Source organism: Dermacentor andersoni, chromosome 7 (assembly GCF_023375885.2).
Source record: "Dermacentor andersoni chromosome 7, qqDerAnde1_hic_scaffold, whole genome shotgun sequence".
In the NCBI taxonomy this organism is placed as follows: domain Eukaryota; kingdom Metazoa; phylum Arthropoda; class Arachnida; order Ixodida; family Ixodidae; genus Dermacentor; species Dermacentor andersoni.
The window spans coordinates 111,753,639-111,770,412 of NC_092820.1; the positions used below are offsets into that span (position 1 = coordinate 111,753,639).

General features: G+C 50.1%; 1 protein-coding gene across 1 annotated transcript in view; it reads right to left on the minus strand.

Moving 5' to 3' along the window:
- The window catches only part of LOC126534703 (phospholipid-transporting ATPase ABCA3-like), a 133,960-nt gene that overhangs the window by 13,393 nt on the left and 103,793 nt on the right, over nt 1–16,774 (minus strand). The window contains exons 18-19 of the mRNA XM_072289498.1: nt 4,760–5,319; nt 3,006–3,228 (exon numbers count right to left, since the gene is read on the minus strand). Coding sequence (XP_072145599.1) covers nt 3,006–3,228; nt 4,760–5,319 — 783 coding nt within the window. The remainder of the gene's footprint in view (nt 1–3,005; nt 3,229–4,759; nt 5,320–16,774) is intronic.

The window sequence follows — 16,774 nt, forward strand, 5'->3', positions numbered from 1 at the left end:
GCTGCACTGAGGAGGAAGAAGACGACGTGGGCCGCTTGATCTAGCGCCGCCAAATTGGCCTTCCGTTAGCTTCCTTGTAAATAAATTGTATATAGTATTGGGCTCCAGCTACGCGTAACAATATATATATATATATATATATATATATATATATATATATATATATATATTCTCAAAGCGAACGCCTTACTTCATTGCTCGCGTCTCTCAATCGGCCGACCCCGAGCAGTCGGAGGTGAATGAGAAGAAGAATGAGAGGACGCGACCCATACACGAGGGAGTGGCGCCTCTGAAATTTGCCTCATCATATGATGAGCTAGTCGAGAAAATGCCGAATATTTGTGCTCGCTCAATAAAAGTAAAATATAATTGAAATACTACATTGCAAGTATAAACGAGCGGCGCGGGCATTTACGGCGATTTTCGGAGTGATTTATTCATGCCATTCTTTTTCATTCTTATCCTTCGCGTAATGTCAAGAGTGTAAAAAATTTGGCGGATGTTTGCAATTTCTAGTGCAGGAACGCGTAGTCTGCTGCCAGGAGTTAGCGTCATGGACGGCATGTGCTGCCACGAAATTCTCAAGTTACTACTGGAATACAATCGTGAACTGGTTGCTGGGGCCACATTTCGTAACGTTCCAAGCAATACTCCTTTTTTTGTCGCCCTTCGTCATCCACTCGAGCTTGACTCGCACTCCGCCCCACTAGCGCTATTGCTGCGATCTGCCTCTCGGCGTGTCACGTGATAAGTACAATGGAAAATGAAACCGAACATTACAACATATACGTTCTGCATTGTCTGTGCGAAGTAAGATAGAAATACGTAGTGCTGACGCCACGTGCTATACTGTGAAATATTGAACGAAAGTACGTCGCTCCCGAACGAGAGAAGAAGCTGGAGAAATAAATGTCTTGTAGTTTAAAGTTCCTTTTTTCAATAAACTTCAAACTTGAAAGTGTCTCTTTGGGATTGGCTTCGACCGCGACCGGGTCCCAGGAAAGCTGACCCAGCTCTTCTACCGGCGGAAGACAGTAATTGCGAGAGCAACTTCGTGAACAGCGCAGGTTACAGAGATCTGAGCAATGCCGCGGTTAATGCATGGCTCCAGACTCCGATTTCTGTAAGGTGCAAGCGGGGCTAAAGAAAGCTGAGCGCACCATTCCTTCCTCTCCGTGCAGTGGACACTCGCGCGCTGGCACCCGAGTCTCCTCCAGTTAGTAGCGGAGCCCGCAAAACGTCTCCTTGGAAAGGCGGCATTGAGGGCGCAAGTAATCTTCCATTATCTCTTCGGACGCACGTTGCGCCTCCAGCTATCGTCGACGCGGAGGGAACAACTTCAAGCAGACAATGAGGATACCGAAACTTGCGCACGAGGAACGCCTGTGGGGTTTTTGGGTGCGTGTTGCCGTGGTCGCACGTGAACAGTCGAGCCGCAGAAACAGAACCCAAAGCAACCTGCTTCTTCGTCGTTTCCGCTCCTGGCCGACGACGGGTTCAATTTGAAGATGTTTAACAGATGCGTGACGTGTTCAGAATTTGCGGTGCTGGCAGACCGTCGCTTGAAGCCGGTGACGAGAGCTAAATTCTGAACAATGTTATGCGCCAGGACAAGTGAATATTTTCGCTTTTCGAACCAATATAAGGTTCCGCCCAGGGCTACCAGGTCCTGCTTACGAGGAGCAAGGATTGAGCCGATCGGGGTAGAAATTTCTTTGCATGCACAACTGTTTTAACAGCGCAACGTTCACCCATTCTGCTATCCCCGCCACTACTGGGTTCTTCAGGAGTGTCCTCAGGTTCTCACTCCGCACGTCACCAAGCATCTGCTGTTACTATGAAGCGAACCACAGCTGAACTGCGAATTGTGACTCTCGCACCACCACAAAAAAAAAAAAAAGAGAGAGAGAGAGAACGCTGTTTCTTCAGCTGCTCATTCGTTCACACTGTTGTACAGAAGCGGCGATCGTGCTGCGGCCTACGTCTGTTTCCCGCCGCGCCTTCTTGGCGCCAAGTTCGCAGCATTAAAAGGTTTATCTTGTTCCCGGAGTTGCGTAACCTCTCGCCAACAGCCTTTCTCGGTTAAAGGGTAGCAGTGCGGTATCACGTGTGGGCCGCGTACACCTGCAACGCCTCCTCCATTATAAAAGGCTTGGAGGAACGGAGTTCGGATGCGTTCTCACCAGGCCAGTATTTATTGTCGTCGTAGCAGTCCCCCATTTTTACTTCAAATGGCGCACAGAGTTCGATTTGAAAGAGTTCAGCTAGAAACATGAACGTGACGAGCCAGGTCCTTCGACTAATTTATATCAATACGGAAAAACACAAACTGCTGACAGAATGGCTTGTTACATCAGCTGATTGAATTGAATATGCACTGTTAATTATTATGTTTCTGCATTTGGCAGTGGGTGGCACATTTTGTTTGGACTAATAAATTTGTAGGGATTCACAGTATATACAGGGTGTCCCACCCTGTATATCCCACCCCTGCAACGGGGAAACGACGGGATGCCTTTTATCTCCTCGGCAGCGCTCGGCCAGCAGCATGCATTTGTGCCGTCATCCGGCGAGAGCCGGCCTTGTTCAACGAACGCACGCTTCGGAACAGCACGATGCCACTGCGCACACGCTCTGTCAGATTTCCTCGTTCATATTTCGCGGGCTTTCTTTGCAACCCGGAAAAAAGGACTACGTGATAAATATCCGTAGAGGAAAACTCAATCGGTGGTTCCTGAATGTCCTCTACAACTCTGCATATAATATTTCTGGTCCTCAGCCAATAAATAAAAATTTGGGTAGTTCATTCATTATTGAGTTATCGGGAAAGCAAGAAATTGCCTGAGTTACTATAGGCTATTGCGAATAGTATGCGTTCGGTTCAATTCGCTTCCGACGCGCCTTTCATTTTTACATTCTTGGCTGGTTACGTGGGATACCCTGCATACGCCTATTTAAAGAGATACATAATATAGACGTATACATGTACGTCTGCTGGAACGCACCTCTAACGACTGCTGTATCTTGCTGTCGGGGAAGGTGTCAGCGATGGCCCGGATGAGCTTGTTACCGTACTCATAGTCGTCCTTGTACTCGTCATGCATCTTCACGGCCATCGTGTAGCCCTGGGCGAACTTGGCCTTCAGGTGCGACAGCGAACCTAAGCACTGCAGCTCACCGTCGATCATGATGGCCAAGCGGTCACACACCTCCTCCACTTCTTCCATGCTGCGAACGGTGGCGATAGTGACGCATTATCGTGATGAAAAGCATATAGACATATTAAAATTGTTCGCGTCGTCATGCTATCTCGGCATCAACTGTGCAATGCGCAGAGGCTTAGAAGGTCTCATTCGACGCCTTTAGCTCCGACAACGAGGAAGCCGATTGGACTGCTAAGCTCGATCACCCAGAGGCAGGCTCTGTACGCCTCCTAATGCCGATGTGGCCTGCCATCGAACACCCTGCAGTGCCTACGCTTCCCCAATTGTCGCAGCTCCATCACCAAGCGTGCATTTTCGGCATTGATGGAATACTGTGAAGCAACACACCTCAGAGCGCGGCTGTAGGCCCCGCAAACGCTTAGCTACACTATGTCTTTTTTTTACTACTCCGGTCTCTCTTTATTTTTTACTTCCGGACTCTATCTCTTTCATCTTTTTATCTCCGTACCCCTTTCCCCGTGCAGTGCTGTTGAGGTGTCCTCCTCTGAGAGATAGTTACGGCACTGCACTTATATCTTCCATTTCTCTTTAAAAATCTCTTCACACGCACACACATGTCGTGGTTTGGTTCCTGGCCGCGGCTGCCGCATCTCGATGGGGTCGAAACGCAACAAGGCTTGTGTAGTTAGATTTGGCTGGACGTTAAAGAAACCCAGCAGACAAACTTTAATTTGGTGTCCCTCACAATCAGATCGTGGTTTCAGTACGATCTCAGCGTAACGAACAGTACGCGTCACGGTACACCAATCGGAGCATGAGGTAGTCTGAGCATCTCACACGGGGAGCGGGCTTGTTCTTTTTACGGAAATCTGACTAACTGCAACCATTTTTTGTCGATCTCACGTACACTGTCGAGACGCCAAATTTGCAATGCCACCGGCAGTGCTCCTCATGAATCAAGTCTGCTGCTGCTGCACAGTATCACTCCCCTCGCAAGCCGTGTTGCACCTGTCGGTTCCGTTTAATTTGAGAACACCTTTTGAGGAGCTCGAGCACGACGCCAAGCTTGCCATAACTGTCAATCGGTCGGCGTTTGTGCTAAACTGCCCATTTTTTGTTTCGTATCGCGGTGACCGCTCATATGGGGCGCTAGGTTGTTCAGAAATAAAGCGCCACTACTATGCAAGTGACAACTGTTTTCGCCAGTCAGCAGCGCCCGCGATAGTTTAGTTGTCCAGCGTGCGTCGGCCTTCTACGGTATCGTTCATCGAGTGCCCAGTTTTCCCGATCGCAACGTCTAATGACGCAGTACGTCCATTACCTTGGCCACCAATAACGCCTTACTTTAAAGCAAAGTACAAGGATATGATGTTCAAGGTATACATGTAACTACATAATAGACGTGAAACAAATGGTAGCAGCCCTTCTTCGAAAAATAACAAGCGTCTGTTCAGAAGTCGTAATTTCGCAGTTTGCGCACCGCCAACTATTACGCCCACATTCGTTAAGCGAGTACCAAGCCCCAATTTTACGGCGTTTGTACTATTGACGTATACCGTCGCTAGAATAAGGACAACCACAGAATGGCGACCCACCTTCCCGTCGTCATGATCACCGATAAACGAGCCACTTCCTGGAGCTCGCGCACCGACTGCCACATGTCCCTCCGGGCGGCTACGTCCACGCCAGCCGTCGGCTCGTCGAGCAGCACCAGGGGCGGCAGACCGACCAGCGCAACGCCGACCGAGAGGCGTCGACGCAGGCCGCCACTGTACGTTTCGACGTAGTCGCCGATTACCGAGCCCAGCCTCATGAGGTTTGCAATGTCCCGCGTCACGGCAACCACTTTGGTCTCCGGCACGCCCCGCAGCCTGGCGAACAGCGCCAGCGTCTCGGCGCCCGTGAGCTGCTCGAGCAGCCCGTCTTGCTGCGGACAGTAGCCCAGGCCGGCCTGCCAGCGAGCCGGTGCGCTGTGCATGGTAATGGTTCCCCGTGGCGTCTTCATCAGCGCGCGCCCTCGGTCATGAGGCACGTCGGTGGCGATCATGCGCAGTAGCGTGCTCTTCCCCGAGCCGGGCACTCCGAGCAGGGCCAGCACCTCGCCCTCGGCGACGCCCAACGAGATGCCGTTGACGACCAGCCGCTTGCGGTACACCTGCACGCCGTCGGTATACGGCTACCACCTTTACGGGCAGCCGTTAACAGGTTGTAGACTAATTTTAGGACGCAAAGAAAGTTAGGTAGGATATGATTGAGCGACTCTTATCGCGGTCTCTAATGTGGAGGCACTTTAATGGCAGCGCCATGCAAAGCTGTAGGAGCTTAAATGTGAGCGTGTTTTTTCTTCCGTTAAACATTATACGCTCCGCAGTGCCCGAACGGTGAAATTAAAAGCACGTACAGATGAATGAAATGTGCGATAGTACGTGCATGATACTGCGATATTGGCATAAGGACCCACGTCACCTTAAGGGCAGGTAATTTAACGTGTCCGCTTGGGTAAGAAGAGAAGATGCCTGCTCGGGAATTTATGCCACACATGCTTGAGGTCTCTCAGCATGCCGATGCCTCCCACTTCTAACCCAGTCATCAAACGCTCCACTGTCGATGTTACGCACGCTTCAATGAGCGTAGAAACCTGGTATTTCCGTTACCCTGGGCTTTCTTGCAGTTTTCGTAATCTTGATGCAGTCAGAGTAAAAGCAGGCAAGCGACGCCGCACTTCTGATGCGTTGGACATCTTTATTAATGAAATGTACAGCAGTTCTACACATCGAGACAACGCTAAGGTCTTTGCGACTTCTTATATAGGCACATGTCGCTGAAAAATTCTCGAGGACATCCCGATCAAAAAATAAAAGTTTCGCTTAACGGTAATAAGTACTGAAGAATAAGAGAACACGTAAGGATGGACTTGGAATTAAGGTTTACAACTAAAATATTTGTACAAGAACATTTTCCTCATAAAAAACAAAGCTTGCGCTTCAATACCCCATTGTGGAATATCCGGCAGTGCTTCATGCATTTAAGCAAGTCCAACTACCGACTAGCGTTCAAAAGGGCGTTTGCGAAGAATCGAAAGGTCTGCTGCGGCATGCTGCAGTTATAAGAGGAAGATTACGCTGAGGCGCTTGCCGTTATTACACATACGTAAAACAGAAACTGCGTCATGTTGTGACCAAGTAAACAATCTTAGATAAGTACGAAGCGGTCAAAACGAATTCGCAAGTTCTCGTGACAGCTTGCATTTCAGATGTAATTCAGATGCGTTTTTTTAATTAACAAGCATTGCCTATCCCTTACAGTTTTCCGCGAAGTAGCTAACATTGATACAGCATAAAGCTCCAGCACTTATGTGCTGTGTTCACAACGTCATTATTTCTACGCAAGGTCGAATAACTCGGCGACTTGGCATGCGTTCTTTGTAGTACAAGGACGACACATACCGGTAAAAGAAGAACGACATAAGAAGCCGGCCTTGAAAGCTCATGAAAAACAAGCTAGCATTCCTCATGCTATGCAACGAACGAAAATAAGGGCGATGAAAAGGAGCTAAACAAAAACTGCCAAAATTGTTTTCCTTATATAAGGACAGTAGTAAGCACGCACGCACGCGCTTATGCAAACCATCAGAAGGTGTGGTCTCTTACATGGAGCACGAACGCATAAAGCTTAGCTATTGTCATCATCGAATGGGTAATATAGCTTGGTGGTTCACTAAGTGCACCATATAATCTAAACAGGGCAATGGTAGTCGGAAAGTCAGAAAGTCCAGCCTCAATACGAGCGTTCAGTCTTTAATTGAAAAAAAGCGCGGCGCATACACCACTGCGTCGCTATGGTGGCTGCTAAGTTTCAAACCGTTGCACCGTGCGGAAATAGCTCAAACTTCAAGCAGAAGCCCGCAGACAGTTCTTCGCGAGGGACCGTGCTCGCACACACACAAATCGTTCTACGTAAGGCCTGCAACGTCACGGATCATGGCACGTGCTCTCGGTACACAGTTTAATGCAGAAAGCGTTATACCACCACTCGGAGGATGCCGCCCGACAGAACAGCGGAACAGAAAAAAAAACGGAGGTGGGCCTCGTGAAATAACCTTGACAGAAGGAGACAGGGAAGCAAAGTTGCTATCGGTGGTTACTAGAGCCCCAATAATGTTTCTACATTGGCAGTGGCGCTCGTCTCCTGGCAGCATGGCAACACATTTCAATTTACCCTGTCTTCATTACTAATGAATCAGTTCGAAAAATTATTTCAGAGGAAGGCCTCGTAGAGGGGGTCCTACGCTTAGAGTGTATAACTAAAATTTCCAATGGCACGAAGGGGAGTCTTTTAAGGGGCACAGCAGGAATGCAGTCTGTTTATCATAGCAATTGTGTTTCATCACCATTGCGCAAATCATCCAGCGTGCTGACACGGACACAAGTAGGGACGAAGAGAACCGCTATGTCCCTTTCCTTCCAACTCGTGTCTGTGTTGGCACGCTTTCTTCAGTAACATGAATATATGTCTTTAAAAGCTAGTTCCTTAGTTAGTTAATTATCATAAGCTAGTCACATTTTGTGTCTGCTTACACAGTTATTTCACGTCTATATTTTCACAGAAACGATAAAGAATGGAACTAACTCGGAGAGTACCTTGCCTGTGTTTCGGACGGATAAGGCATTAGCTCATTTAAACCCTAATGTGGCAGCCTGATACCACAGTGTGATACCTTGATGGCATGTTGCTCATGCCATTTTTCTGGGATCGTGAGGCAGGCACAAGAGCTGTCTGATGGGAAAATACTTGATAAGTGAACATTGAGCCATTCTGCAGTATCTGTCGTCTTCAGTTGTCATCTTTGTGTTGCTATGACTGGATTACCCTCACGTTAACAATAAAGCTTCCGGCAGCCACGGTTCCTTCCAAAAATTACTTTGCGTGTCCGCGTCAGTTTCGCAGTGGAAGAACGCCAAAGTAATTTGATCTTCGGAGAACATCAAACTTGGCCCTCCGCACAACCTGTAACGACTGCAGCCAGATCAACAACGTCGCAGAGCAAAGGCAATCATTGCAGGTGGTTTCCTACACCTACAGAGAAAACCATCCTGCCACGTGTTTTATGGAAAAGTCTGAAGACCGGAAATTTGATGAGTGCAAGTTTAGTGCTTGGCAAGACGCGATTCGTGCAATTTGTGGACTACTCGCGTACGAGTGAATTGCCAAGTCGCCAATGCAGGAAAGACGGCGAGTCAAATGCCAGTGCACCGAAAGGTGACGAGAAGGGCAAAAACGGCTGGCTTAGCCAGCCTCACGTATGTGGCAGGCTGGTATTCAAGAAAAGATTCTTACGCAAGAATTGTTCTTTAAGAACAGACGGCAACCGCTAATGACGTCAGACGTTATTAGCGAAGACGGCCAGCCAATGGCAAATATCACTTACGAACAAACAGCTTCGTGCATTCGGCCCCTGTTGCGTTTTCTCGCTTGAAAGCTTCTATTTATTCTGAGTTTGTCGCTGTCTACAACTGAACGCATCTTTCTGTAAGATAACCGAGACCTGGACAAGTGCATATACACTCATACGATGTGACCGGGCACACCGTGTAAGCAAAACACTGTAGAATTGCGGAAACCTGCGCAAGTTCAAATACCTTGGTTTTTACTAGGTTCCTTGTACCATGACGCTGTGTTTTCAACACCATTCTGTACTTAAACCTGCAATTTCTTCCCTTGGGCCGCCATTGTGAAGTTACCCTATGTAATCATTACATCCTAAACTCCTTCGGGCTGACAATTCGCAACTAGTATTCGCACTTTTCCATCATCTGGAGTACTTGGCCGATGGTGTGGGGTATTAAAAAACTTCACATCACAATATCCTGCGCATCACCAAGTCCAGACATGCTGAGACGAGCACTGACGCCTTTCTTTTCTTATTTTGCAACAACATCGAAACCCTGAAAGAACACTCAAAAAGACCCCCCGATTGCTTGCTGAAGGACAGAACAATGTAAACAGCTGAAACGCTGGGCATGTGACGTATTCATTACGCTAGATGCCCGTAGCACTTTTGTTGTTGAAAGGTACACGGAGCAAGGAAGTCTTCATATTATCAAAATTCTAGAGAAACACTTAATGCCGCTCAAAAAATTTGGGGCTACATTTCATAAAAAAATGTTAGCATTTTTTTTCAATATTAGCGTTTCAAAGAAAGTGACGCCCCCGCTATCACCAAGACTAGCCACTCGGGCAAACGAATAGAAATTGAGAAAAGCCCTATATTGAGCCCCTAAGTCTAACTGTTTCAATGGTATTAGGAACACAGCCGCAAAGAATTGCAATTTATGATAGAAGTGTTATTAAATTGAATTGATCACTTACTCAGTAAAAAAAAAGCAGTTTACGTCAAGAAGGATGCGAAGTAATCACTTTCCTTTTAAAGAGAGTGTTAGCTGTCATATTGTTACGTAGGAAGACGCAGACGAAAAGCTATGTACAAATATATTTACAAGGAAAATACGCTGCGCTTGGCCAAGAGGCAACAGCCCGCGCTAGCTTCTAATCGTCGTCGTCGTCTTCACACTGCTGGCCTTTCGTGATCGCGCATATTGTGCCGTAGCACTACCCCCGGCTGCAAAAGCGCCGTCCCGGAGCGACTAAAGATCGGACTCGGAAGCAGTGTAGTAGGCCTTGAGCCTACTGACGTGTACGACATCACTAGATGCCACAGGAGAGGACGAGGTTGAGGCCACAGGAGCAATTTCGTAAGTCACAGGCGTCACCTGGCGCAGCACGCGGTAGGGCCCTGTGTATCGCGAAAGGAGCTTCTCTGAAAGTCCGACGTGACGAGAGGGCGACCACAGGAGCACGAGCGCACCAGGTGAAAACTGTACGTCACGATGGCGGGCGTTGTACTGACACTGCTGAGTGGTCTGTGAGGCCGTCAGTCGAGCACGGGCAAGCTGGCGTGCATGGTCAGCGAGGGCGATGGCGTCGCGCGCATACTCGCTTGTTGAGACCGCAGCAGGAGGAAGTGCCGTGTCTAGGGGCAAGGTAGGTTCGCGACCGTACAGTAGATAAAAGGGAGAAAATCCGGCGGTGTCGTGCCGGGAAGAATTGTACGCAAATGTTACGTAAGGAAGGGCAATGTCCCAGTCGTGGTGGTCCTTGGAAACGTACTTGGCCAGCATATCGGTAAGAGTACGGTTTAACCGCTCTGTCAGGCCATTGGTTTGAGTATGGTATGAAGTAGTCAGTTTGTGTTGAATGGAGCAGGAACGCACAATGTCAGCGATAACTTTCGAGAGGAAGTTTCGACCACGGTCAGTAAGCAGCTGTCGCGGGGCGCCATGAAGCAAGATAATGTCACGCAAGAGAAAGTCCGCGACGTCAGTGGCGCAGCTGGTAGGGAGAGCCCGAGTGATAGCGTATCGGGAGGCGTAATCAGTCGCGACGGCTACCCATTTGTTCCCAGAAGATGACGTGGGAAAGGGACCGAGCAGGTCTAATCCAACACGAAAGAACGGTTCCACAGGGACGGTGATCGGCTGGAGATGACCGGCAGGTAGCACCTGAGGTGTCTTCCGACGCTGGCAGGGATCACAGGCAGCAACATAGCGTCGAACGGAGCGAGCGAGACCAGGCCAATAGAAGCGGCGGCGGACGCGGTCGTACGTGCGGGTTACCCCAAGATGTCCTGAAGTGGGTGCGTCATGCATCTCAAAGAGCACAGTCTGTCGTAGCTGTTTTGGCACGACAAGAAGAAGGTCAGAGCCGTCAGGGAGGAAGTTCCTTCGATACAGAATGCCACCCTGGAGGACATATCGGCGAACGGATGCGTCGGTAGGTGTAGAGCGCAGACGCTCGATAAGTGCTCGCAGTGATAGGTCTCGGTACTGCTCATCGGCGATGTTACCGAAGGCAGAGACAGAGAAAATGCCGTTGGCGCTACTACTGTCGGCGTCGTCAGGCTCGTCGACCGGGTAGCGAGACAGGCAGTCAGCGTCCTTGTGCAGTCGGCCAGATTTATAGGTGACAGTATACGAATATTCTTGGAGGCGTAAGGCCCAGCGACCAAGTCTTCCTGTAGGATCTTTCAGTGAGCATAACCAGCAAAGCGCGTGATGGTCTGTGACAACGGAAAAGGATCGGCCATATAAGTATGGGCGGAATTTCGCAACCGCCCAAACTAGGGCCAGACACTCACGCTCAGTGATGGAATAGTTGCGCTCCGCGGGTGAGAGGAGCCTGCTGGCGTAAGCGATAACACGGTCGTGGCCACGCTGGCGTTGTGCCAGTACTGCTCCAATTCCGTGACCGCTGGCTTCAGTACGGACTTCGGTAGGCGCAGAAGGATCGAAATGGGCCAAAACGGGAGGCGTTGTGAGAATGTCGATTAGATGAGAGAATGCAGAGGCCTCGTTATCGCCCCACTGGAAAGGAGCGTCTTTTTTCAAAAGGTCGGTTAGTGGTCGTGCTATGGCGGCGAAATTTCTCACGAAACGGCGGAAGTACGAACAAAGGCCGATGAAGCTGCGCACATCCTTGACACACTTCGGAACAGGGAAGTGCGTAACAGCATGGATCTTGCCTGGGTCCGGTTGCACTCCGTTCGCGTCAACGAGATGTCCAAGGACGGTAATCTGGCGACGGCCGAATTGGCACTTCGATGCGTTGAGTTGCAGACCGGCTCGCCGAAAAACGTCCAGGACTGCTGAGAGGCGCTCGAGGTGCGTAGCGAACGTTGGGGAGAATACGATAACGTCGTCCAAGTAGCACAGGCACGTGGCCCATTTGAAACCGTGAAGAAGGGAGTCCATCATGCGTTCAAAAGTGGCAGGGGCGTTACATAGACCAAACGGCATCACTTTGAATTGATAAAGACCGTCGGGTGTGACAAAAGCAGTCTTCTCGCGGTCGAGATCGTCCACGGCAATCTGCCAGTAGCCGGAGCGAAGGTCAATAGAAGAGAAATAGCGAGCACCGTGAAGGCAGTCAAGGGCGTCATCAATCCGAGGTAGGGGATACACGTCCTTTTTGGTAACCCTGTTAAGGTGCCGATAATCCACGCAAAAGCGCCATGAGCCATCCTTCTTTTTGACCAGTACTACAGGTGACGCCCATGGACTATATGATGGTTCAATAATGTTCTTGGCAAGCATTTTGCGAACTTCTGCGTGAATAACTTGACGCTCAGCTGGTGACACTCGATACGGGCGGCGATGAATAGGAGGGGCATCGCCGGTATTAATGCGATGTTTGACAGCTGTAGTTTGGGCTAAAGGACGATCGTTAAAGTCAAAAATATCGTGGTAGGAAAACAGAACGCGGTAGAGTTCACGAGCGTGCTCGGAGGGCAAGTCGGGGGCAATCATTTTCCGTAAGTCAGCGATGGTACAATTTGCCGACTGCGATGGTAGAGGAGTATCGGATGAAGTGTCGTCTACTGCAATGGATGCTACTGAGTGATCCTCGAATGAACAAAGCTGGGCCAAAGACATCCCACGTGGCAGCACTTGTGTCGTCAAGCCAAAGTTGACCACTGGCAGGCAGACGCAATTCGCCGTAATAGATAAAACTGTATGGGGTACTGTGATCCCATGTGTAAGGAGGACGTCTTGCATAGGAGCCGCGATGTAGTGACCGTCGGGGACTGGTGGGGATGACACTAGGTCAACGTAGGTCAGTGCCGAAGGTGGCAAGCGAACGAAGTCGGCGGAACTGAGGCGACTGGGGTGTGGTTCAGCAGGATCCAGAACAGGCAGGTCAAGGCGGAGAGTACTGGCGGAACAATCGATGAGAGCAGAATGTGCGGAAAGGAAGTCTAAGCCGAGGATGATGTCGTGGGGACAGTGGGCGATGACTGTGAATAGCACGATTGTTGAGCGATCGGCGAAGGAGACGCGGGCGGTACACATACCAATTACGGGAGCTGTTCCGCCATCGGCGACACGGACAACAGGCGTCGTGGCGGGCGTGATAATTTTCTTGAGCCGGTTACGAAGGTCAGCGCTCATTACGGACAAATGCGCCCCAGTGTCTATGAGAGCAGACACAGAAACACCGTCGACTTGCACGTCAAGAAGGTTCAGATGAGTGGGCAAAGTCAGTAGAGGATTTGGCGGCGTAGGGAGCAATGCAGCGTCACCTCGAGGCGCTGCATCGTCTAGTTTTCCGGCTGGGAGCGGCGTCCGAAAGGAGTCGGCGAATAGGAGCGACGGGGCTGGGGAGAGCGAGATTGTCGTCGTTGGGGCGAAGGCGAACGAGAATAGGGGCGGTTCGTTGCAGGAGAATCAGTGGCGGCATTATCGGAGCGTGCGGCATAGGGACGAGAAGGGCCACCTGAGGGGCGAGAGCAGGCAGTATAAGTAGGCCGGCTCGGGGAACTCCAGCGACTACGACAGTGCCGAGAAATGTGCCCGATTCGATGGCAGTGGAAACAAATAGGCTTGTCGTCAGCAGTGCGCCATTCAGATGGGTTGCGGAAACGTGGTGGGTAAGAAGATGCGGGACGGGGCGAAATCGAAGAAGCCGGGCGGGTATTAGGGCGATGGGCCGAGCAGATGGTGTGAAGACCCATGTTTTCAAACTCCTGGCGGACAACTGCCTGGATCAGTGAGACCGTGACTGCAGATGTGTTGGTGGGACTGGAGTCGAAGGCAGCCGGATAGGCGGCCTCGATCTCACGCCGGACGATCCTGGTAACATCGGCAGTGTTGTTGGGACGAGGAGCGTCGGCACAGGAAGATGTCGCTGGGGTGTTGGGCAGACGGGCAAACTGCTGGTCAATACGTCGGCTTTTGGCGAGTTCCAGGCGGCGGCACTCTCCTATAACAGCATCCACCGTCGCTACGTTGTTGCAAACGAGCAAGTTGAAGGCGTCATCGGCAATGCCCTTGAGGATGTGGGAAACCTTGTCTGACTCAGTCATGTGGGTGTCAACTTTGCGGCACAGAGCCAAGACGTCCTGAATGTACGTGACATAGGGCTCTGTTGACGTCTGCACACGGCCGGAAAGCGCCTTCTGCGCGGCAAGTTGTTGACCGTAGGGGTTGCCGAACAAGTCTCGAAGCTGTGTCTTAAGTGAATCCCAACTGGTGAGCTCATCTTCGTGCGTGCGATACCAAACTCGAGGTGTGCCACCGAGGTAAAAGACTACGTTGGCGAGCATAATAGTAGGGTCCCACCGGTTATTGCGGCTGACGTGTTCATACAGGCTAATCCAGTCATCGACGTCTTCCCCATCTTGGCCCGAGAATACGCCAGGATCACGGGGAGCGGGGAGAGTGATGTAGGTCGTCGAAGTGGCAGCAGGTGTCGGAGCCGGCAGAGTCGGGTTGTCGTCGCCGGGAGCCATGAAGGAAGGCTCGACGTACCGTCCACTGCGAAGCTCCGTGACGAGGTACAGGGAACGTCCACCTCCACCAGATATGTTACGTAGGAAGACGCAGACGAAAAGCTATGTACAAATATATTTACAAGGAAAATACGCTGCGCTTGGCCAAGAGGCAACAGCCCGCGCTAGCTTCTAATCGTCGTCGTCGTCTTCACACTGCTGGCCTTTCGTGATCGCGCATATTGTGCCGTAGCAATATTACCATACGTTAAGTCTTTCTGTCCGGGTAACGGAGCAGATACACGGGAGACGATTACTTTAATACGACCTGCAGCTGATGCGGAAACGGGGCACGGCTATAACTCTATGATCTGTGTAAGCGCAAATGACAGCATGCTTTGAATAGGAATGAATAGCGCGCAGAGGACGAAACAGTAAAATTTAGACACACACGAACAGTACGAACGCTAACTTCCAACATGTTTTCATATACATCACTTTTATATGCCCGAAGAAGAACATTTCGCTTATAAAACCTGTATTGGCGTCTCGGAAACGCTAGCTCTTCATCGCAGAGAAAAATAGAAGGTGTGCTCACACATGTGCGTTCTGCTCTGTTTATCTTATCAACTTCAATGATTTCCCGAGTTAGCCTGTCTTTGCTCCTTCCTATGATAACACATTTACCCGCCATGGTTGCTCAGTGGCTATGCTGTTGGGCTGCTGAGCACGAGGTCGCGGGATCGAATCCCGGCCACGGCGGCCGTATTTCGATGGGGGCGAAATGCGAAAACACCCGTGTACTTAAATTTAGGTGCACGTTAAAGAACCCCAGGTGGTCGAAATTACCGGAGTCCTCCACTACGGCGTGCCTCATATTCAGAAAGTGGTTTTGGCACGTAAAACCCATAATAAAAAAAAAGGAAGCGACGGGATCAGCAAATGTTCCCCCTCGGCCGTGCCTGATATTGCGAGCATGTTCCATAAGGCGCTCATTCAAGCACCTACCGGTTTGTCCGATATAGTGGTTCCCGCACGACAACGGAATGGTGGAATTCGGTACATGACACATTCATTGTGAGTGACGTAAGGTTTTCGACATCTGACCATGCATCCTCGCGCTTTGTTGTTGTCAGCCTTTTCTTTCTTGCACAGTGTGGCAAGATTCTTCGGGGCCAAGAACGCGACGGTTGCATTCGCCCGTTGTCCAATTCTTTTCAGGTTGTGGGAAATCCGATGCACGTAAGTCAATACAACAAAGTGCTTCCGTTCGCCAAGCAACGAATTCGGATTACATGGACTTTCTGATTTTACTTCCCTGAGAAGCTCCTCGGCAACAGACACTTGAACATGCGTGGGATAACCATGCAGCATTAGTCAGTCTCTTCGTGTGCTGTTTAAAACTGTCACACATCATGTGTGTGCTCGATTTTCGGAGTGAATTGTGGAAACACGCGCAGACAGTAGCTCTTTTGCAAGTTTTGATCGCGCAGAATGATATGGCAGCGCAGCTTTGTTACTTCGTTGCTGGAAGGCCCAGCAAATGCGATTAGCGTGAGAGGTGAAGTTTAGGGGCCCTGTAACGTAAAATTATTCCAATACGTTTTTATTCCAATCTATTTATTCCTATCTATTATTCCAATGGGGCCCAGCCAGTGCACTGAAAATTGATAACCGCATGAAGAGGGTAGTGTCGGCGTCGACGATTGGTCCGCTTTCACTTACTGAGCTTACGGTGGCAGGTCGAAAATAGCGGCGGCATGCAGCGGAAGGTTAAGAATGCCGCTAAAACGGATCCTCAGCAAAAAAGAGTTGGCAGAGCGAGGTCGTAAACATGCCTAAAGTGCTCGAAAACGTTATACGGCCATGCACAAGTTTTATTGCACGCAAATAAACCCACGCTCCCCGGCAGGTGCGAGTAGGGAGTGCCTGAGCGATCGGCGGCGACCATCTTTTATTTCTTTCGGAACGGGGCAGCCTGCGGCTATCCAGTGAAAAATTCAGTTTTTTTTCGGCATATTAGTGCATCTTTAAAGCGTACATGCCACTTTGACGCGGTGAGTTATCGCAGTACTGTGACGACGCGTGACAGGCAGATGAAGTGGGTGCAGCCAGAAAGCTTTTGACCAAGAGCCAGGGCTAATGGCGAAAAGGTGTCGAATCAGAAATAACTATTGTTCTTTTGATCAGTCCGATCATGCATAATCAGAGTATACACGTCATATCATTTGGGGAGCTATCGCGGTTTGCGTGACGTCGCGTGACTGACAGGCGAAGTGGGGGTGGC